Genomic DNA, 24,217 nt, shown 5'->3' with positions numbered 1-24,217 from the left:
GTTTACACCTGTGCTAGAGCTGATGCCGGCACACTAAAGCAGCTCCCTTCAGTCGTGACGGGGGGTTGCTCTCCCCTCGTGCCATTTTGTTGTCTTGTTCCCGTTTTTGGTTTATTCTTCTACTTTATTACTTTTACTTTAATAAATGTTATTCCTTTTGCATACAACTTCAACGTGTCATTCCCTTCTTTGTCGCGGCTTGCGAGCCGGCCGTGACAAATGGGGGCTCGTCCGCTCGTTTGTTAAAGAAATTCCTGTTATTTGTCGACATGGTTTAGAAGCGTTTTTGTTGCTTTCGGTTATTTTGTAATGAACGTGGCACGTTCATTAACTGAACATAAAACCGGGAGAATGTTGTTTGATTAACGCTATTGTTTGGGTAGGTCTTAGTCGTCGTTTGGAAGGAAATGCGCGTTGAATTTATTTGTTTTGAGGACTTATGTTGCTGTATTGTCAGTTAGCTGTTCTATGCCGTTTTTTTAAGAGGTAAGTGATTTTGCAAATCTTATCGTGGGGAGATTATTGTTGATGTTCCCTTGTTAGGGGTAGCTGCTTGGTCCCTTTTGGAACAAGTAGGTAATGTAATTTTTGTTATTTTTTGTGTGTGGTGACCGTGAGTAGAGCAGTTGTCTCGGGAGCATGGCCGTGGTATGAGATAGTCGCCAGCTTGCTGGTTGCTTTTCTTGTACCAGCGGGAGTTGGTGCTTAAATACCCCTCGCCAGTAACCACACGAAGATTAGGGATGAGTTAGTTAGTTGTTTTTTTTTTCTATAGATAGGGAAAGGGAATTTTTTTCTTACCACGTGAGATTTGTGAATCACTATATTAATTATAACGTATATTTTAGAGGCAGTATGTCTAATCTCGTAGAAGATTTTATTGTTTCTCCCTCTGAAGCGTTACTTGAATTGTTCACAAAAGATCAGTTATTTAAGATTGCGGATCATTATGAAATCGAACTTGAAGATAAAAGATTAAAAGAGAGTACAATAAGAGAAACAATTAAAACAAAAACTGATAGAACAAGCTATATTAATTGAAATGTCTGATACAGCTACTGCTAGTCAAAGCAAACCACCTGTCAACCTTTTAACTTTTGAACAACAAGAAAGGTTATTACTGTTACAGCTTGAACAGGAGCGTGTAAAATTAGAAATGGAGCGTGAGAGAAATAGAATCAAACAGACAGATATAGAGCTGCAGAAATATCGCTTGGATATGATAAGAGAAGGCAGAATGGATGATGGTTCAGATTATGCTCTTCAGGGTGCTTCTAAAATGTTTGACACAGCGGGAAAATTTGCGTTTGATGCCTAATTTTAGTGAGCGAGATCCGGATACATTTTTTACCTTGTTTGAACGGATTGCGGAAGCGAGAGGTTGGCCCAGTAAGGAACGTACACTACTTTTACAGTGCGTGTTTACTGGCAGGGCTCAGGAAGTCTATTCTTCTCTTCCAGTCTCAGACTGTAACGATTATGACATCGTAAAAGCAGCAGTTTTGAAATCGTACGAGTTAGTACCAGAAGCGTATAGACAAAAATTTAGAACATTGTCCAGAGGTGTTAATGTTGCTCATGTTGAGTTTGCTAGAGAGCTCAGTATTGCATTTAATCGCTGGTGTATGGCATCTGAGGTAACCACAGTTGAGGAATTGACTGACTTAATTGTGCTGGAACAGTTTAAGAATTCTGTACCCGCTCGTATTGCAACGTATATAAATGAGCAGAAAGCGGATACAGCTGTTAAAGCTGCTGAATTAGCTTATGATTATGTGTTAACACACAAGAGTTTTGAGTTTCGGAAAGGGGACGAATTTTTTGGAAAATAAGGGAGATCATATGTCCAGAAATTCGTCTCTTATCTGTAATTACTGCCATGGTAAAGGCCACTGGAAAAATGAGTGCCCTGTGCTTAAAGCCAAGGGTAGAGGGGGAAAGGCTCTTCGCGTTAAACCAGCTGCTCTTGTGGCATCTGTGTTAAGTCCTGTTGATTCACTGGGTGAAGGATTTCCTAAATCGGGTAACCTTTTGGGAAATGGTGATTATGCGCCTTTTATCACCTATGGACATGTGTCGATGATTGGAACGGAGGTAAAAATTCCAGTAACAATATTAAGAGATACGGGAGCTTCGGAGTCTTTTATATTGGAGGATGTCTTGCCATTTTCATTTTTGAGTGACACTGGTACTAGTGTTCTTGTTAGAGGAATTGGGTTGGATGTGATGTCTGTTCCCTTACACAGAGTAACATTGTCATCTGAACTTGTGAGTGGTGAAGTGGTGATTGGAGTGCGTCCATCATTGCCCGTGGATGGTGTGGATATAATCATGGGGAATAATTTGGCAGGGGATAAGGTGTGGCCTGATACCTTTTCATCTCCTGTGGTTTTATCTGTTCCTCTTCCAGGTTCTGACGAGAGTCACAAAAATTATCCGGAAGTGTTTACTGCATGTGCGGTAACTCGTTCCATGACCTCCACTCAGCCAAGGGTAACCTCTGATTCTGCTGTAGTCAAACCATTCTCTTTGCCTGATAACTTTTTCTGTTTCTCCTTCTGAGTTGGTCCAAGAGCAGCAACTTGATTCTTCTATCCATCAATTGTTTGAGAGGGTGATGTCTCCTGAGGAAATTAGAAATGTGGCTCATGGTTATTTTTTGCAGGATGGGGAATTTTGGTGAGAAAGTGGATTCCTCATGGTAGTGATTTTGCTGGGGATCCTATCATACAGGTGGTAGTTCCAGAGAAGTATCGCTCACTGGTATTGCAGATTTCCCATGATAAACTTGCAGGTCATTTAGGGGTAAAAAAGACCTATCACAGAATCCTTTGTCATTTTTTTTGTCCAAAATTGAAGAAGGATGTGTCACAGTATATCAAGACATGTCATACTTGTCAACTAACAGGCAAACCAAATCAGAAGATCAAACCTGCTCCATTGTTTCCTATTCCTGCTGTCAGTCCGCCATTTGAGCACCTGATTATTGATTGTGTAGGCCCGCTGCCTAGATCAAAGTCGGGTAGCATTTATTTGCTCACGGTGATGTGTGCCTCTACTCGATATCCTGCAGCATATCCTCTCCGTACGATCACTGCCAAATCAGTGGTGAAAGCCTTGACTCAGTTCATTTCCATTTTTGGCATTCCAAAGATTGTGCAGAGTGATCAAGGTTCTAATTTTACTTCTCATTTATTTTCTCAGGTCTTGAAACTGCTACACATTAAGCACAATAAAGCTAGTGCTTATCATGCTCAAAGCCAGGGGGCATTGGAGCGTTTCCATCAAACGCTGAAGTCTTTACTGCGTTCTTATTGTACAGAGATGGAAGGTGATTGGGAACAAGGATTGCCGTGGTTGATGTTGTCAGCACGTGAGGTATGCCAGGAAAGTACTGGGTTTAGTCCCAATGATTTGGTGTTTGGGCACACAGTTCGGGGACCACTGGCTGTACTCAGAGACCAGTGGGTTGAAAGTGCACCACCAAAAAAAACTTGCAAAGCTATGTGAATGACTTTAAGCGTAGATTATATGAGGCAGGTAAGGTGGCAAAAGAACAATTACATTCTTCGCAAAAGCGTATGAAGACAATTTTCGATCGACGAACTGAGGAACGGAAATTCATGCCTGGCGATCAGGTGTTGGCTCTGTTACCTGTGGAGGGCTCACCATTTCAAGCTCAGTTTACAGGTCCGTATGTGGTAGAAAAACAAGTTACTGATTTAAACTATCTGATTGCCACTCCTGAGAGAAGAAAGTCCACCCAGTTGTGTCATGTTAATTTGTTGAAGCCCTACTATTGCCGTTCTCACAAGATGTCAAACGATGAGGTGAAACCTGCATTAGTAGTTGGGAGAATTTCGCTTGTGGGGGAGGGAGTAGATGAGGGAGTTTCTTTTCCAGAGGATACAGTACTATTGGGACGTCTAAAAAAATTCAGAGACTCTTAAAAATGTGCATAAAATGTTGGCCCATTTGCCGGATGATAAATGTGGTGATTTGATTGATATTATTAATCATCATGTTTCTTTATTTGGGGATGTACCTTCGCGTACACATTGGTTGGAGCACGATATTGATGTTGGGGATTCAGAGCCCATTCGCCAGAATTTTTATCGGGTGTCCCCAAATAAACTCCTGCATCTTAACACTGAAGTTCAGTATATGCTGGATCATGATATTGCACGACCTTCATTTTCCAGTTGGGCATCTCCCTGCTTGCTTGTAAATAAATCTGATGGTACTTATCGGTTTTGCACAGACTATCGTAGAATAAATAGAGTAACAAAACCAGACTCATTTCCACTGCCTCGTATTGAGGATTGTGTTGATCGGGTTGGGTCGGCAAAATTTGTAAGCAAGTTCGATCTGCTTAAAGGCTATTGGCAAGTTCCATTGACCAAAAGAGCTCAAGAGATTTCCACTTTTATTACATCAGAGGGGTTATTCTCCTATAACGTTATGAGTTTTGGCCTGAGGAATGCGCCTGCAACCTTTCAGCGACTTATGAATAGGGTTGTTTCTGGGTTAGAGGGAGTGGCCGTCTATCTAGACGATGTAGTAGTTTTCAGTGATTCATGGGAGCAGCACTTGAAACATGTTGCAGACCTGTTCTCTCAGTTTGAAGAGGCTGGCCTGACCGTCAATCTGGCTAAATGCGAGTTTGCCAAGGCCACTGTGACTTATCTAGGTAAGGTAGTGGGACAAGGATGTGTGCGACCAGTTCGGGCCAAGGTTGAGGCCATTGATCAATTTCCTTCTCCTACTACTAAGAAGGAGTTGATGCGGTTTTTGGGGTTAGTGGGTTACTATCGGGGATTTTGCAGGAATTTTTTCTACCGTGGTAGCCCCCCTCACTGATCTGTTGAAAGCAAAGGCAGCTTTTGTTTGGACATCTGCCTGTCAGGTTGCTTTTCAGGCAGCTAAATCACTGCTTACTTCCACTCCTGTGCTGGCAGCGCCTCGTTTTGATCGTTCTTTTCAGGTATGTGTGGATGCTAGCAATGTGGGTGCTGGAGCGGTGTTGTTACAGGCTGATGAGGAAGGAATTCAACGTCCCGTTAGCTACTTCTCAAAAAAGTTTAATTCTTATCAGTTGAATTACTCTGTGGTTGAAAAGGAGACATTAGCTTTGATTTGGGCTTTGCAGCACTTCGAAGTGTATGTGGGATCCGTGTCAGACCCATTGGTTGTGTATACGGACCACAACCCGCTTGTCTATTTACATTCTTTGCGGTGCCCAAATCAACGATTGACTCGTTGGTGTCTTTTCTTGCAGTCATATGCACTTGACATCCGGCATATCAAGGGGACTGACAATGTGGTAGCTGACGCATTGTCTAGAGCTCCTTATTCCTTTTAACTGATTGACTAACTATGTTTTGTTTTGCTCTACTTGTCTTTCTTAAATTGCTTCCACAGGGCCCGTGGTTGCTGAGGATATTGGAGAGTATTACAGAGTGGTGGGTCTTTCCAGTTTGGGAATTATTGGGTGACGGGGTTTATATGTCCACCCTTTTTTTTTTTTTATGGGGGGGGGGTGTTACGACCCCAGTGTGGGTCATATTGTGTGGGTTTGGTTGTCCTTTTGTTATCTGTTTTGTAGGTTGAAGTTGGAGTGAGTGACGTCATAATGACTGATGGTTTACACCTGTGCTAGAGCTGATGCCGGCACACTAAAGCAGCTCCCTTCAGTCGTGACGGGGGGTTGCTCTCCCCTCGTGCCATTTTGTTGTCTTGTTCCCGTTTTTGGTTTATTCTTCTACTACTTTATTACTTTTACTTTAATAAATGTTATTCCTTTTGCATACAACTTCAACGTGTCATTCCCTTCTTTGTCGCGGCTTGCGAGCCGGCCGTGACAAGTATCAGACTTACACTTTCTAGAACACGCAAACATCTCTCAGCCCCCCACAATGACGCCACTAGGTTCTCCTTATCATCCTCTCGGCTCAGGTTTTCCACACACTCTTTAACTGTGGGGAAACACACATGCATGTTAAATCACTCTCACAAGTATCTTATAATATGCATGTATGTGAAACCCAGGCAAATGGGATGTTCATGACTTAATACAACAAAACACAATATTATCAAACTTCTATAATAAATAACGGATAACAATCAGATCTTTAATATGGAGCAAAAATAAAAGACCTTTATCTACAATGTGGTCGAGGCCTCCCAGAAGCCGGAGTTCTTCTTTAAACCAATCCCCCGCTCTCTTTGACGTCAACGACAACAATGTCTCCATTGCTAAATGTCCCGTCTACAGAGAAAAGACAATGCACAATCAGTCTGAAAGATATTATATAAAAGATACATTCAGCTTTAATGACCCCATTATGCAAATGTAAAAGTTCTATTTGCTAAACAGAACATTAAAACAAATGTAAATAGAGGGCGTGAAATTCAAGAAGACAACTTGATAAAAAGTTCTTGATCTAGCTCTGATGGCTAAAGCAAAAACATGAAAACAAGTAAATATTATAATAGTTTAGCAAAGGGTGTTTTCAATGAATTTATGGATGAATATAGAGACAAGTCCTTGGATAGGGTATTATCATGCTGTTTTTCAGTGTGCTAACAGTCTAAGTGAGTGTTCACAAAGGATGCATTGTTTTGTCTGTGTATTTTTTATTGTTTTTTTAATTGCTGGTCTATGTGCACGTGCTCCAGTCACATATCATTTACCAGTGCGTCATGTCAGCCAATGTCAGCATTATTTAAAAACATAATTTTCAGCACAACTTAAAGAAGTGTGTCAAGTAACAACAACTGAAGTTTTAAAAGCCTTGAATTCTGTTTCATTCTGATGTTCCACCCAGCTGTTTTTGAACTTGTCCTGTGAGAACAGCTTATAAAAACTACACTGTCAGCAGCACGCTAAACCCTCTCTGAGAAAGGGTTTACCATCTTTAAACAAAACTTTTTTGCAACATTTGCCACATTCAACAAAATCCACTTGTGAATAAGCTGCATGATAATGTTTAAACAGTTAATCATGATTTTTTTTTCATTATTACAGTCATTATTTTTATCATTATTATTACAAAATAACTCAATAGATATTACTAAAAAGCAACTAATGGTTTCCTTTTTTTTCAGCTCATTAGTGCTTTTTCCATAATGTAGAGAGAGCACACAATCATGGTTGGGAATGTTGGGAAGAAAATATAGGCTATCGATTAGTGCTGGGCGATTAATCACATCCAAAATGAAAGGTTTGGTTTATATAATAAATATGTGTGTGTAATGTGTATAAGACACACACATACAGTATATATTTAGAAAATATTTACATGTATATATTTAGCTTCACATAACTTATATATAAATATATGTAATATATAAACATAACATTTTTCTTAGGGATGCAACGATACCATTTTTTTCAGAACCGATTTGATCCGATCCCGAAAAAACTGCTAATACCGATCCAATCCGATACCAGCACAGTTAAAAAAAAAAAAAAAAAAAAAATCAATGAAGAATTGCTATACTTCTCTGTGTTGACCTGATTATCACTCTTTTGCTTGTTAAACACAATCTACTACATACAGACAACTTCATTTTAAAGGGGTCATATGATGCGATTTCAATATTTTCTTTCTCTTTGAAGTGTTACAAGCTCTTAGTGCATAAAGAAGATCTGTAAAGTTGTAAAGACTAAAGACTCAAATCCAAAGAGTTATTCTTCAACCACACCCCCTAAAACGGCTCGTTCTAACACCCTCACACATCTCACGTCACTATGTGGGAAGATTTGCATAACACCATCCAAATATTCTGATGTGTGCTGCGCATTTTATGGAGGATGAGGACTGTTTCCTGAACCAGTAGCCTGCAATGTTTCTATAAAGTTGGGCAGTTCAAACTTTGCAAGGACAGTCTGGCACTTCTGACTTACAGCCTGTAAGTTTTTTATGTTTAAATAATCTGCCAATGATGATTCAAACGCAAGTTTTGAGAAGTGTAGAGTAGGCTTGTTGTTTGTTGTTTCTCCGATCACAAATGCAGACATGGTTTTATGTTTACGCAGCACAATACACAACGCAACGCGTAAAAAGACAGTATAAGTCATTATAATCAGTAATTATGTCCCCACTGGATGCAACAAATGCTTTGTTTATAATGGGTTTTATTGGTTTTGTCTCGTCAAGTGATGTCCGGATCACGAACGAATCTTTCTATTTAACCGGATCTTCTTAGTGAACCGGTCGAACCAGTTCACCAAATCGTACTGAACTGTTTAAACGGTTAGCATCTGCACGAGCAGAGCAGCTGGACTGAGTCTCGTGCTGCTGGCCTGGGAGACGGCATAGTATGTTAAGGGGTGTAACTTTTCCGTCACACGCTTGAATCAGAGCACACCTCGCTTTTTAAGAACGATGAGCTTTGTAAAAATCAATGCGTTTCAGAAAGGCGGGGCATAGAGGAGAAACAATAATAGTCATTATATGTAAAAATGAGGTTTTTAAACCTTACACCGCATAAACACATTGCATTACATCAAATACACAAAATAATGTTCTTTTTAGTAGGGCTGGGAAAATAAATCGATGCATCGCATATCGAGAAATGATTCCGCATAGATTCTGAGAATGCATCACCATTCTGAGCTTAGTTTTGAACAGCAGATTGCACTGCATGCTTTAGAAACAGCCGTACTCTGCTTGTTTCCAAATCCTTACACACACTTGAACCTAAAATAATAATTCATAAAATTTGAAAAGGTTGAAGCGAATTACAAAGGTGTTCACAGTGGGCTGTGTTTACATTAATCTCGCGTCATAAAAGCATTCTAAACTGAGGTGAAATTACATGACTCAGCCGAACACACAAATGCTCATCACTCTTCTTCATGAGCATTTGAGTTTGCAGATAAAAACTAGATTAGAGCACCATCTGCTGTTAGAATCTAAGCTCAGAATCGATTCCAGAGGAATTGCGATGCATTCTGAAAATCTAAGAATTGATCCTGAGTCGATTCTCCATTGATTTATCGTCCCAGACCTACTTTTCAGCACCCCTTTAATGAAAAATAACAAATGAAAAAATATTTAAAATTAATCTATGACAAATTATTATAAACCAGGTTGGTGGATAATTCAGCAGCAAAAGATACTCTAAAAAAATCACGGGTCACAATAATTTTTTTTAAAATGTAGTGAAATATATTATTTACAAATAAAAGTCTAAAATCTGTTAAAATGTTACACATTGCTCTTTGTATTGTTGTAAAATACATTAATGAAAAAAACAGTAAATACATTTATATAGAAATATAAAAGACATTTCTTTTAAATGTATAGTACAGTAATAAAGGCACCAACATACGATAGATAGGACAGAACAAGAAAGACTATTAATAATCTTTGACTGCGCAGTATTATAATACTAAAGGCTCCAATACAGAGCGGCACAGATCGCTTATGCACATCCCGTGCGCAGAATGATGAGCTTGAAACAACACAGAGTCACAATGCGCAGGCTGCACAGCCCTCCGAGTCCTCATAGAAAAGTTAGTACAAAGGGAAGAGATATTGATAAGTAGTGTATTAAATCTGTGCGTTAGTTAATTGAGCCTTTTCTTTTAACAGTTTTAAACCTCAGTTACTGGGCGCGCTTGAAGAGAGATTCATTGTTTTGAATGTAGTAACCGAATGCGACACGCAGTTTGATTGCTGAATGGAGGATGACAGACAGCCGCAGCGGAAAGAAGAGTTTATGTGAACTTGAATTTAGTGACTTAAATATTCATCTGTACATCACATTCAACTATGGAACAGCTTCAGAACACTTGAAATATAGTTCACAAAAACTTTTTTGGTGCTTTACAATGTTTTTGTGCCTTTCGTGGGGCTCAACAATAACACAATTGTATATGCAAAATATCGGATTTGGATCAGTCTCATCTGACCGATACCCAATCCGGCAGAAAATGCCAGTATCGGAGCCAATATTGCATCCCTAATTTTTCTTAAATATATGCATGCATGTATGTGTATTTATATATACATAATAAATATACACAGTACTCGCATATATTATGTACACAAAAACTTTTGGATGCGATTAATCGTTGCACAGCACTAATAATCAATTTAAGAGAAACACTCTGATTGGGGGATTTTTACTCGTGACCTCTGGCAAGCGTAAACATGAAAGCTTGTGGAGGCTTGTTACCATTGCAAGACAATGGAAATGCCTATTAAAAAAAACAAACATACATAATCTCTTGAGGACAAACCACCAGTAGGCAAATATCGCAGACGAATATTCGTAATAAATCGAAAAGCAGAAATCTTGTAGATTAGAATACACTATTCTTTAACACAGTTGTTGGAACAATCCACTGACTTATACATTTTTGAAAACATCCTTAGAATGTACAACACAACCAATGAAGTGTATCCACAAGAGGGAGCAGAAATTTAACCTTTCTGAAAACTACAAATGAACACAATCCCTCGTCCACATGGTCTATCATCCAAGCAGAAGAATAAAAAAGTGCAAATCCTTGACAGGAAAGTTTGCAGATGTAAACAAACAGAACAACCGCACTGCAGCAAGAAACACCAGCCAATAACAAAGCACAACTGATATTGAGCTTACCGTGATATTCTCCAAGTCGAGATGCTTATTATGGACGGTTTCGCAGAGTTTGCGAATCTTTTCTTTTACTTTATTTATCTCTTTTGTCGTTAGCTGATCACCAATGGAATTGTCCTGTTCTAATTCCAGCAAACGAATCATTAGATCCAGACTGGCCCGATCCAGGTCCATGTTTAAACGGTCTCGGCTGAGAATGTACATCAGAGAAGCCGTACATAGAGCTAGATTCTGAGGAAAGGGGCAAGGACAGGAAGTACAATCGATTAGACATAAGACATCAGGCAGTGAAGGTTTCAGAAAAGTCCAAACATCTTTCGACTTACTGGATGTTGAGGTGCATCACTGAGAGTTTTAAAGACCTGAGCCAGTTTCCCACGAGCCCTCAGGTGCATCCTGAAACTGGGCATGGCGCACCGTGTGGCCAAACTAATAACACTGCACACAAACACAACAGAATTGTAATGAGCAAACACTGAGTCTGTTGCAAACACGAACATTAGGCCATATTTAAAATATTGGGGAATGGCTAGAATATACACTGATGGAATGGCTTCTGCACCTAAGGCAGCGTGTGTTAAGGGGTTGACCAGTCTTCAGACCAGTGGCAAGATACTCAAAGTCATCGGTGAACTCCTGATTCTCGCCAAATTCCACCACGTCATTAAAGTGCTTCACATGCTGAACAACGGTGAACAACTGTTGAGAAAGAGAAAGCAAGTGTTTAATCTCATGATGAAAATATTCTTTGATGACCAGTCTGGCCTTTTCAGTTTTAGTGATTATAAAGAGAACACTCACTTTCAGTTTATATAACCATTCACAGATTTATATGTCATGCTGCTAAGCATGCAAAAATGTTTCAGGACTGACGACAACTGTTTCAATGCAGGATTGAATCTTAAAAAAAAAAATTTAATAAATAAATACATAATATATCTGACACTGTATTTCAAAAGTGTTGTTGAGAGTGTAAATGCACCTGTCACAAATTTCTACTTGTACTTGTTAAACAATGTTTACTTATCAATATTTGAAAGCTACATTATGTAAAAGTAGTATTTACTTAATTTAATTGTTAAAATAGTTCCAACAGTGTTTGCTAATGGTACAGGAAATTGTGAAATTTTACTAGAATTTAGGGATGGGTTATATGGGCAAACATTTTTCAAGATTCCTTTTTTTTTTTTTTTCATATCAGTTGATATCGATAATTATAGATATCAAATCTTACCTTCTTTTAAATTTAAAGCCAGATTTTTTGCTCCAAAATAAAGTTTTTTGAAACTAGACTGTTATTTTTTCTTAGCAAAATAAATATCTTAATAGAGAAATTTCTTAGTTCTAATGAGTGGTGATGTTTCAAATCAAGAAACAGGTTTGTGTTGCCTGATAATAATAACAATTATTTTGTCTATTAGAAATTCACATTTTATAGTAGTAGTAGCTTGAGTTAGGATGCAGATGTAAATTTGTTCATTATCAAAATCAGTAACAAAAAAAAATTGTAGCAACCTCATTTTATATGGTGAAATTGTATTATTCTGACTGTTCTTTTGTTTTTGTTTTTTGTTTTTTAATTAACCAGTGGTCTTCCATAGTAGCATACATTTAGATCATGTGATAACCACAGTTAAAACCAGACATATAGCACCTCAATACCAAAGTAAAACTACAACATGGTTTTTAGTTATTTGTATAAAAAAACAGTAGTCCATACATTTAGTATAAATGCACAAATGCATGGCTTAATCACAAAAAAATACTGTAATAATATTCTGTTTAATATATTTCGGACATGTCTATACACTGTGCTACCATTTGCACTTTAAGCAGAGTGGATAAATGGCCCGTGTGTCGCGGTTCAAATGACTAGCGCTCTTTTGTTCCGTTTTTGGTTCATAAACATTATATCCAACATTTATCGACCAGCCATACTGGAATTGGTACAAACCACAAAAAAATTCTACTCTAATTACTGTCATATTAAAAATAATAAATAATTATTTAAAAGTCAGCTGCCTGGAGCAGATTAAGTTTCGTTCCAAACAGCGCACGCAAAGTAATGTAATCTCACGAGGCCAGCAAATATTACATTACGCTTCATTTTTCATTATTCGTTGATAATGTTAGCCTGCAGTCAAACATAAAGACCACAAAACAGAGTTATAATAAAATGAGGGTGGTCTGGAAACAATCCGAATGGCTTACAGCTTGCAGCTTAGATGAAAAGCGATTCAATGGGCAGAGAAAGAGGTGAGGGTTGTAACGTAGGTGGGCCTGATCAACCCACAGTCAGAACTACTCCACAGAACATCAGTGCTTTCTGGACCCCATCAAAAAGATCTTTTTGTATTACTATAACAGTCTTATGATCATGCCAGCATTTTCAATATGCTGCCACTGATACTTTCAAACTCAAAATTCATTGAAAAACAGCTGCACTACTTTGTATGCATATTAAGATTAAAGCTTTATGCCTTTATCATTGGTTCCATGCGACTGACTTTCAAATTTAATTGGCTCCAGCTCGGGCCTTTAGTATAAAGTTGCCAAATATTCAAATTTCTAGTGCATTACAAATTTTTTAACTCAGCAGTCTCTGTACTTAATATAGATTAGCTTTTTTTTTTCAGAAGTGAAGGGGGAAAGAAAAAAAAAACTGGAAAATTACCATTTTTATTTCCAAGATAATGATAACTAAATATCACTTATTGAATAAAAGTGGCAGCAAGCATACTACATCCAAAATGTTTAATACTGCATTGTGTAGCATGCTGTTTTGAAAAAGTGGTAGACAATATGCATAATTTGCATGCCAAGCAGCAAGGCTCTACATGTCTCAAATCAGATGGTGTTGTGAAATATTTGCACTAACCTCCTTATGTTCTTTCCTACATTTGAGTGCAGTGACCATGTCCTGGTAAGGTTCTGTGGGGACAGTGACGGACTTGATGACTTTGGGAGGAGGAGCTGGAGCTTTGAACACTCCGTCGTCCTTGTGCGAGTTCGACTCTTTACTGCCTCCCGATGAAGCGGCCTGTGCAAGAACGACAACTCGGAATTAAAGCATAACAGCATGTTTGGAAGCACTGCAGAGCTGATTCACATATAGCCTGAGCTGCCAACAACCGACCCACTGCTGGTTATGCAACATGACAACTAAAGATAGTGCTACAGAACATTATAGATTCATCATGCTGCAACTACTAAAAGGCCAAATCCACGACCAACAGCAACGTTGCTAAATAAAACACTCAAAAGATGGCCAAGCGCCACATACACATACTGAATAATGCAATGTTTCGAAAACTCTAATATATGTGGCCTTGTTTATAGGAGCAGTAGAAACGGAGGCCCTGCATTAATGAAAATCCTTACAAACAGTTCAAGTGAAGTGTAAGCATATCTGTCAGTATGCATAATATTACAGTGGGCTTCACTGGCAGCAACAGATGCAGGCTGGCTAAGTTTTATGGGATTGATTGTGTTTGGATGGCACATGTAGAGAGCGAGGGAGAGGATGCTAGTTGGAAAAGAAGTGCATAATGGGGTCGTGTTTGAGGTACATCAAAATACACTATTTACTTTAATATATGTTCCTGCTTTAATGGTGAATGATTCATCATGGTCAGTTATGCTTGTTTTGGAATCTTTCATCAAAATGTAATAACTTGCTTCATCTCTGAAAATACTTCACCCAGGCTGCCAGTTAATGTTAACCAAGAGCTGAATCAATAATAGGGCTGGGACAATAAATCGATGCATCACGATTCGTGGAACGATTCTGAGATTTTCTGAATGCATCGTGATGCTCTCTCGAATCGATTCGGAGCTTAGTTTTTAACAGCAGATGGCGCTCTAGGCTAGTTTTTAACCGCACACTCAAATGCTCATGAAGAAAAGCGCTTGTGCGTTCGGCTAAATAATGTGTTTAAATGTACTTGCACATCGGCTTTATGCGTTTATGATGCAAGATTAATGTAAACACAGCCCACTGTGAACATCCTTGTAATTCACTTTAACCTTTTCGAACTTTATGACTGATTATTTTAGGTTCAAGTGGTGCATGTGTAAGGAACTGGAAGCAAGCAGAGTACAGTTATTTCTAAAGCACGCAGTGCCATCTGCTGTTAAAAACTAAGCTCAGAATCCCACCCTACATATACCTAAACCTACCCGTCTCCACCCCGATTCCTAAACCTACCCATCTCCCAGAGCTCCACCTATGAACCTACCAATCTCCACCCCCTAGAGATGGATCCAACCACACCCCCTGGATCTTGTGTTCTGCAGTGAGGGTCTAATGGATCAGAGCGCGAGTGAGTCTGATCACCCCTTCATCTTTATTAGGCTTACTAGTTTTAATGCAAAATATGCATGAATTAACATCTCCCCCCTGACGTAATCACTCAATAAGTGTTTCAACTGCAGAAAGACGTCATTAAAACAACTTAAACTAAAGAAAATATCACGCATTTCATTTACCTTAGGCAAGTCATCAGTGTCTACAGCTCATTATTTGCTAGAGAAATGATGTCTAGTCAAGAGCATTTTGCAAATTCTACTAAGAACAATATAAAACGCACTAAGGATTAACCATAGATATGTATAGATACCCTATTCGACCGCTCCAGATACGTTGATGCGTCCGCCATCTTGGAATGGTCAACTTGAAGTCATTCACCATAATAATCAATGAATATTCAAGACATACAAGCGTATAACATGCTGTTGTACGCACACAGTCAATGCGCTCAAAGGTTCGCAGACCATTCCAAAAATGGCAGATGGCTGGCGTATCGCGGCCCATAGAAACAGTCGCTAATGAGGCATCTACGTATTAACGATTAATCAAAAAATCTATTTTTTGCAAAGCACTATTTTATATTGACTATAACAGTTGAGTTCTGGTGTTAAGCTATCACTGCTCAACGTCTCACACACTGGGGAGACACCAGAGCAAAAATGTGTGGAGTGGCATCAAAGAGGTTGGAGTTTTTACACAAAGGTGACTATAAACATTGTGTTGATAGCATGAGAAGTGCCAGTGCTGAAGTGCTTTATAAAGTGGGTTTTGACTGTGTAGGAATGTGTAGTGTTTGGTTGAATATATCCTTTGCTTGGTGTTGTACTCACTGGAGGAGCCTGAGATCGTGATGGAGGCATGGGCAGCAGTTCTTCTGGCTCTGGCTGGTTCCAGTGTCTTGCATTATACACAGCTTTAGTAGGCGACTGCAGAAAGAACAGGCAAACACTGTTACACTGAGGGCATTTTAATACAAGAGTTTCCCATGCAGGCCTGATTTCACTGAACATTATAAGTTTGGGGTTCATTAGTTTGGCCTGACTTGCATCAAGAACAACAAATCCATTTTGAGAAAAAAAAAACAAAAACACAATTTTGCACATATATTTATCAGTGGTCTTTAATTAGGGAGCTGGGGCCCTAAGGGGTCTCTGCAAACTTCCAAGGGGGCCTCAATATGACCTAAAATACATTTTTAATTTCAAAAACCTGACTTCTAGAACTGGAAAACTCATAATATAATCATTTATAAACATTTTTTTTTTAGTCTGCCAAGCCCTAAAATATTGTATTGTTACTAAAACATTTTAATTCTTCAAATTACAGAATGCAAGAGGGGGGTTAAATATTGTTGTGAACAATGGGGTGCCATGGAATCAAAAAGATTGAGAACCACTAATGTGAACAATATGAAATCAAATAACATTTTTAAACAACTTCTGCAACCTGAGTTTGTATGTTGTATTTTGATTATGTATTTATTAATTTTATTGTAGAGAACAGTAGCATGAAGAAACCTTCTAAAGAGAGCCCATCCACAACCCCTTAGATTAGCTATGACTTTTTTTTTTAATTTATGCTGTGTTGCGTCTTGTAGCCATGTCACGTCTTAAGAATTATTCTAATTCTTTTTACATTGTGTCTGGCTAGGGAGTGAAGAAGATACTACAGCAATACAGGATTGTAAAGGACCACGAGCTGGGATTTGAAATTGGGTCGCTCAAAGCACAACAGGCTATTAGTTTCAACATTTTTGCAACTTTTACAAGTTGTGCTCGTCTGTCCAAATCTACACTCAAGTATGTGCAAAAATAAGAGCAAACCCCACTAAAATGCCAAGGAAAAAACTAAATTTTTGGAAGTTTCCTACAGTGGTATAATTTTTTTTTTCTGTTAATACACATGGTAATGAAGCAAACATATCAGCATTCTGAGCCAAGAAACATCATGAAAAGAAACCTGTGAGGGTTGGGTGTAGAATCGTACAAGGGTTCAAGCAAAGCAAACGAAACAAGTGTGAAAACTGAGAATACATCCAATATCCAAATCCACTCCAGTCATGAAGATAATGGTTTGTAAACATTTTCAATGCATAAACTTCTGCTCCACTTTGCACAATGATGGCTATATACCTTCTTCAACTGTAATCGTATTTGTAATTAAAACTCATTAAGAAGTGCTACATTTCTCAGCTTGTTTGTGTTGGCGGAGTGTGAATTGAAGCGCAGGTCATTTGTCTCAGCGGGAGCGCATTCAAAGCAGACTGCAGGAACACTCTATATATGAACAACTCGCAGAGGATGCCAGATCGAGTCAAACTGCAGGGACTGACGGCACACAAACAGCCAAAAGGGGATGGGGTGGTAAAAGGGCAGCTGGCTACAGGAGGAGGTGTAGGCACAGTCCACTGGGCAACACTGAGGCTGGGTTATTATTAATAATGAAGAGAAAGATTCTGGCCCCCAAAATAACTCTGCAGGAGACTGGTTTTAATCTTCTGTAATTAAGAAGTGTTCTTCATGCTAGCAGGGAGCGAAAGTCTAGCTCCACCCCATGGAGAGCTCCACATGCTGGGCTAGAAGCCTCCAGAAGGTCTTGCAGAGAGAAATCAAAACTGCTCCCCGAAGGGTTTTTTTTTTTTCTTCTTCTCTCTAGGAGCTGGAATCCCCCTCAGAAGTCTGGGAATGATGTTGCCAAGTAAGACCTCCAAGAGGACCAGGCAGATAGTATATAACTGAAATGATACTTGCAAGTAGGGCTGCAAAATTAATCAAATTTTTTAATCGCGATTACAATTATGGATGCCACAATTATGTAATCGTTCAAAGCGGCAATTAATCGTTCAAAGTCCTCTTATGCTATTCTGTGTGCTTAAGATGCATTTTTTTCTTTCTACATGTTATCTTAAGGGTTTTTCCCATGATTTCATTTTTTTGTTTTATATTATAATACCATTCATATTTTTACTTTTTTATAATTTAAAGAAGAAACCAATCTGATGTATAGTTGACATTTGAGGCTTAATACTATAGAAATGCACTAAAAGTTTTTCAGTTAGAGCGTTTTCATCTTGTTTATTTTCATATAAAAATACTGCATGCAGTTGTATCAAACAATGGTATAAACATCATTCAATGTAAATTGTGATAATCGTAATTAATAATCACAATTACAATTTCAAGGGAACAATCGACAATTATGATTTTTGTCATAATTATGCAGCCCTACTCGCAAACACATGAAATCGCTTCTATCTATGAAAGTTCAAGTGTTGTTACATTTAAAAATGTCATAATACAATGCAAAATGCATTTAGAGTAACCGTTGTTAAAAATAGTTTCTTTTTTGGGTTTGTTTCAATTTTTTTATAACTATTTAACTATTTTAAAGAAATCAATGTTAAAAAAATAAATAAACAAAATAAATATATAATAAAAACACACACTTAAATAGATATAACACTGATAAATAAAAATAAATGAGATAACAATAAATAAGGTCTATTATTTATTTAAACTGTTGTAATCCCCTTCCACAATATACCAAAAACTACTAAACATTAGGGGGCATTTAAATATTTCCAAAATTATTTACATTCAAATTTTAAAGACATTATTTCAACTAGGACAGTACCAGTAAACACTGTATTTTTAAATCATCAGTCCAGAAGAGGGTGCAAACTCAGCATTGCTGTGTTAGCCTAGGTTCTTCTTTTCACAACTTTACAAAAAGGACAAAAATACCCCATTATAGCAGTGCCGCTCCTTCAAGGCTCTTCAGTAAACAGCAACTGTTAATATTGGTTAACATAAATGCACAAGAAGACATATCAATACCCCCTACTACAGCATTTGAGTATGTATGTTGAAAACATGCTTCATGATGCAGTTGCTGTGGTTGCAAAAGTTTCTTCGACCAAATTCTTTTGTATATTGTGCCTTATTTTCAAAACAATCTGCAATGAAACACTACAAACAAAGCACAAAACCTCTCACATGATCCAAATGTTAAAATTAATTATTCACTCGTTCCTTACACTTGGGTCAATCGGAAGGCTTGCAGAGACGCAAATGCCATCTAAACAGGATGCATCACAGTAAACATTCCAAAAAGATCACCTCCTTTCCTCATCCATTTGTCCTGTTGTCAGGAGTACTGTAGCTCAAGTGTGTGGAGTACATCAGAAATAGCGCAGGGCATCTGTCTACTTCCTCTAATGTAGTCAATGTCATTGATTATATAATTGGCTTTTTTTGTGATGTGGCACTCACATTTAGTGTAGAAATGGCATCACAGCCATGGGTGTGTCAATGGATCGATATCTTACTCCAGAGGCAGTTATATGCAAATGTGTTTGCCCTTGTGACATAAAAAACAAACAAACAAAAAAACAATACCCAAATGAGTTTTTGGAGCTTGGCTTAAAATAAAGGCTCTTTTTGTATTGAGAAGGATGAAACTTGCAGGATGTTTAATATCTGGGTGTGCTTTGAGACTCCGCTCTCTTTGACATGGAAATCTTCTCCAGTTAATTTCCTTCTTTCAGATCAGGCAAAAAAAAATTATTTCTAAATTGATGACCCCAAAGCCAAACAAATCCTTTAACAGTGAAAAGAAAAACAGCGTGTCTGACGAATGCGGTCTTTAGACGAATAAAAAGTTAATGAGTAGTAAAGTCACCTGAATAGTGTTCACGTGTTCTGCTTAAGCTGTAAAATATAAGGCAATTTAGACATCATCCTGTTTACAAACCATCACAGTAATGTGTACAGCTGTATGATGCCGCCAATGGAAAAAAAAAAATTGACCCTATCAGCACCTGTGCATCAATAGCCATGCACTAATTAAATTAGCTTTAAATATCATAATCATGTCATTACCAAAGTGTCTTAAGAGCTTAGGAAAAGAGAAAATGGCTCTCTAGTCACACCTCATAGGTTGAGAAAAACAGATGAATCATTGTAATTTAGGAACAGAATGGTGTTTGAATTGTGTTTGTGATCTTTAACAACCTGTTAAATTAAAGTGAGTTACTGCCATCCATCGCATCATCACAAAATCGGGTTTAAAAATACTTGTATTAGGGCTGGACCAGAATATTTGATTATTCAAATATTCGTTCGGTGGGTTGGCCTTTAATTTTCAATTTTGAGATTCGACTATTTTTATTTTTTTGAACATCTGGCATCTCCCGCGAAACTGTTCTCATTCGCCCTTGAATATGAATCGCCCATGAGTGAATGTCATGATTCATTTCATCTGGAAGAGAAGACAAAATTGGCAAGACCTCAGCTGTGTGGGAGCACTTTAAATTGAGTGAGGACAAGACAAAGGCAGTGTGCCAAATATGTGATTTGAAACTGGCCTACCACAACAGCACATCAAGTAAGTAAAAGGCCTACGCCTATAGTATATTGATGGTGTAAACAAACAAAAAAATAATAATAATAACCTGCTTTTATCCACCATGTAAATCAGTAATTTTACACATAATAAAACATGCACATAATTTGATTGGGAAATACTTGTGAATACAGCAGTCTTTTTTTTTTTTCTAAAACGTAATAATAATAATTTGTCTATATTAAAAGTATTGCTCTTAACAGACCTGTGTGTTTTGTAACACTAGTGCAGTGTCCGTTCTCGGAGCATATAAGCTCTACCCGCGTGAGGTGCGCCGCTTCCGGCTTGCGCTGTTCTGTAGTTTATTAAAAGTTTATTCATTCTGAACGTGTTGCGTCTGCATATTGCACCAAAATGTAACACTGCAGTCCGCAACAACACACACGCCACGCGTAAAGTCGATTGGATGAACGGTTCTCGTCATAATAAAAATGCAAACAGACAGACAGACACACAGAGATTCCTGCTTTTATTACATCGTGTCTACACCGGATGCGACAGTCGTATCGCCCCGCGCTGTAACAGTTAAAGTCTGTCTACACTGGACACGAAATAAGACTGGTAATAAGTTTGCAAGCAATCAATTAACATACATACACACATTATATATATATATATATATATATATATATATATATATATATATATATATATATATATATATATATATATATATATATATATATATATAAAGAAAAAATACACCTAATAAAGTCTCTCTAAGATTATACTGTATTTATATTAATAATGATTTTATAACTTTCACTCAGTTGCAATGGCAGATTTGATCTTAGGAAAATTTTACAGTAAAATTTCCCACATTTTAACACTATTTATTAACTGCAGATGGGAAGTTTAAGCTCATTTAGCACCACCGCACATATTAGCAAAAGTAAAATAAGTTTACAAAATTAAAAAAATAAATAAAGTTAAAACCTATAAAAACAAATAATCAAAATAAGGGAAAATAAGAGTTTTTATAATAATTGAAAAAAAAAAGCATTGGTTCAGAGAGCGAGAGCAAATGTAGAGTGCAGGTAAAATGTCTCCACATGAATGATTCACTCAGGAGAATTAGTCATTGAGTCTGCGTATCGAGTGAGAGGTGAGCAGGTTCTGCCCCTGGCATGTTCAGCAGTTAGTAAAAGTCAGTACGATGCTGAGTTTTGACCCGTTTCAAACACCTCTTATACTTAACAAGTCATGAATAAGAACATCCCTCTTGACTCTTCCTGTAACTACAATTGAAGACACATGAAAGGAATATTGTGGATTCAATACAAGTTAAGCTCAAATCAACTTCATGTGAGAACTAATGCTGATTACCACAAAAAAAGAGACCAATCTTATTTAAAATGAGCATAATTACAATGACAGTAATGCACTTACAACCTGATTATAAGGGGCAATGAATACTAAGGATTTAAAAGGCAAAATGCACTGTAACACTCATTTTTGTTGAAGCACTTACATGATTTATTCAGTAAAAGTTTTATCTGAGCCGTGTCATTTAAATTATCCTTCTGGCAGTGGCTTAATAATATGGATGGCCTGAGAACTGTCACTTGCCCTACTGGGAGAGCAATTACGTTATGACGTTCCAACAACTTCACATTTATTGATCGTGTAAATGTTCTTGAGCCTTGCAAACTTAAACATTTGCTTTCTGTGATATTTTCAAAGTCTGGGGAATTGCGCTAATTTAAATGCCACCAAGTAATTTTGCTGACTAAAATAGGCTACATTTTTGATTAACTACATTTTCCGTGATTTTTTTGACATGTAAGAGGTCAATGTACTATAAAAACATACTGTAAGTTTCACAGCTCCACAAATTTTTATTGAAACTAAGCTCCCAAAACCACTGAATACATGAATACATCACTACACACAATACAAGACTGCCAGAACAAACACAGATCGAACCTGCATAAAAATGCCTAATACTTTTCTTTTTTTTTTACACATTACAAATGTACGTAAATTACATTACTAATATTTGTGGCTGTCATAAATAGATAGCTCACACAGAAATTCAAATTGTGTTATCATTTACTCACCCCAAGCCCATAACAATGGTGAAGATATTTCTAATTAAATCTGAGAGACTTCTGTCTAGGGTTGAGTATCGTTTGCATTTTAACAATTCTGATTATGATTCTGCTTATCAATTCCGATTCTTTTCGATTCCCAGTTTCAATTCCAATGCGATTAAAAAAATTATATGAAACAGATTTCTTCTGTTTCTTTTTGCAAATCATTTAGCTGAATACCATCAAAATAAATCAGTAGACTACATAAAAACTAGACTTGTTTAAGAGCTGTTTATGCACAAAATAGAGCTGCATGATTCTGCGTAATTTTATTTTTATTTTTTTAAAATGGAAGTTGTGGTTCTCTCACAATTTTGAAGAAAATTATAAGACAACTCAAAATCACATGTAATTTATGAATAAATGATTCAATGACTCACTCAAGATTTACTTGTTACATTACTGGATGAATCAGTGTTTTTGAACGAATCTCTTGAATGATTCAAAGACGAATAAATTTTAACAGCCCCTTTTCGCCACCTACTGGCATAATACTGGCATAAAGCATCCAATTACTTTCAAAAGGTGATTTACTCTATTTCGATCACTACCATACACATCAGAGTTTATATCGGAACTATAAACTTTTATCCCAGTACTTCTGTGATTATTTGAATGTTTGTAACACAGAAATAATGATACTGTGTGGTTAAAAAAAAGACTGTGAAGCTGCTTCATTCATGTACATGACAGCTGCTCTCTTTAGGTCAGCGACAGTGCGAACGTACATGTAATTGTTCAAATCACACCCTGATGTGATCGTACGCTGCACGGACGAACCAAAAGTGATCACAATGTTGTGATCGCACACCTCATAGGTTGAGAAAAACAGATGAATCATTGTAATTTAGGAACAGAATGGTGTTTGAATTGTGTTTGTGATCTTTAACAATCTGTTAAATTAAAGTGATCTGTCATGTTGGTGGTGTCTTCTCTCTAGCAACACATTTAGTTTATTACAAATATTATACTTGGCTTTTTCGGCTTCTGATCCCAAGTGTAGCCAAACTTTGGAGCGCTTAGATTAGCAAGCAAGGTCTTGGCATATAGCTAGGTCAGGTCCTCACAGACAAAAAAAAAGGAAAGAAAAAGAAAATAAAAGTTGCACACACAGGAATCGACAGGAACTGGAACTGGAATCGATTTTCAATTCCCAATCCTACTTCTGTCCCACCATAAATTTAAGAGATTGCAAAACAAATTGAATTGAGCAGTTTAGTCCAAATTTTCTGAAGAGATTGATCACTTAATATGATGAACAGATTTAATTTAGGTTTTTATTCACATATTAACATCAGTCAACGCATACATCAGTAAAGGCAAATGGAACCTCAAGCATGCTTGCTTGATGTGAGAAACAATAAGGTTCATTTTTGTGTTATGTAGAACATTTGAGCTTCGATAAGTAGGGCCCTATGATTCCAGTCATAAAAACGGAATTAATAGCTTAACGTGCAATGTCACAGAATTTGCAAAAATTCTTAAATAATAAAAAGTAATTCACTACATGTCTGTGTGAATGAATGGCTCAGAACTATCTGTAAATATTAAGCCGCAAAAGCAAATTTAAATTTGAATCCTGCATGTTCTTAATAAATGGCGCAGATGTGCATTTCGTTTTTTAACACATACTGAAGTGCGCGTGACGCTCGCGGTGTTTTCAGCATCTGCTGCCTCTCTAAATGAGGACGTGAACACATGAACAACATCTCCAGAACTAGCGTTGTCACGGTACCAAAATTTCAGTATTCGGTACCAAGAGCAGTGCAAATCCACGGTTCTCGGTACCAATTTCGGG

At 37.5% G+C, this 24,217-nt stretch overlaps 1 protein-coding gene across 1 annotated transcript in view; it reads right to left on the bottom strand.

Annotated features, from left to right (window-relative positions):
* Positions 1-24,217, bottom strand: part of LOC109062805 (wings apart-like protein homolog) — a 64,704-nt gene that overhangs the window by 17,742 nt on the left and 22,745 nt on the right. The window contains exons 6-12 of the mRNA XM_042735187.1: positions 15,754-15,849; positions 13,493-13,654; positions 11,177-11,313; positions 10,941-11,052; positions 10,618-10,845; positions 6,157-6,268; positions 5,878-5,975 (exon numbers count right to left, since the gene is read on the bottom strand). Coding sequence (XP_042591121.1) covers positions 5,878-5,975; positions 6,157-6,268; positions 10,618-10,845; positions 10,941-11,052; positions 11,177-11,313; positions 13,493-13,654; positions 15,754-15,849 — 945 coding nt within the window. The remainder of the gene's footprint in view (positions 1-5,877; positions 5,976-6,156; positions 6,269-10,617; positions 10,846-10,940; positions 11,053-11,176; positions 11,314-13,492; positions 13,655-15,753; positions 15,850-24,217) is intronic.

Source organism: Cyprinus carpio, chromosome B12, assembly GCF_018340385.1.
Source record: "Cyprinus carpio isolate SPL01 chromosome B12, ASM1834038v1, whole genome shotgun sequence".
NCBI lineage: Eukaryota > Metazoa > Chordata > Actinopteri > Cypriniformes > Cyprinidae > Cyprinus > Cyprinus carpio.
This window is presented reverse-complemented; position numbering and strand designations above follow the sequence as displayed.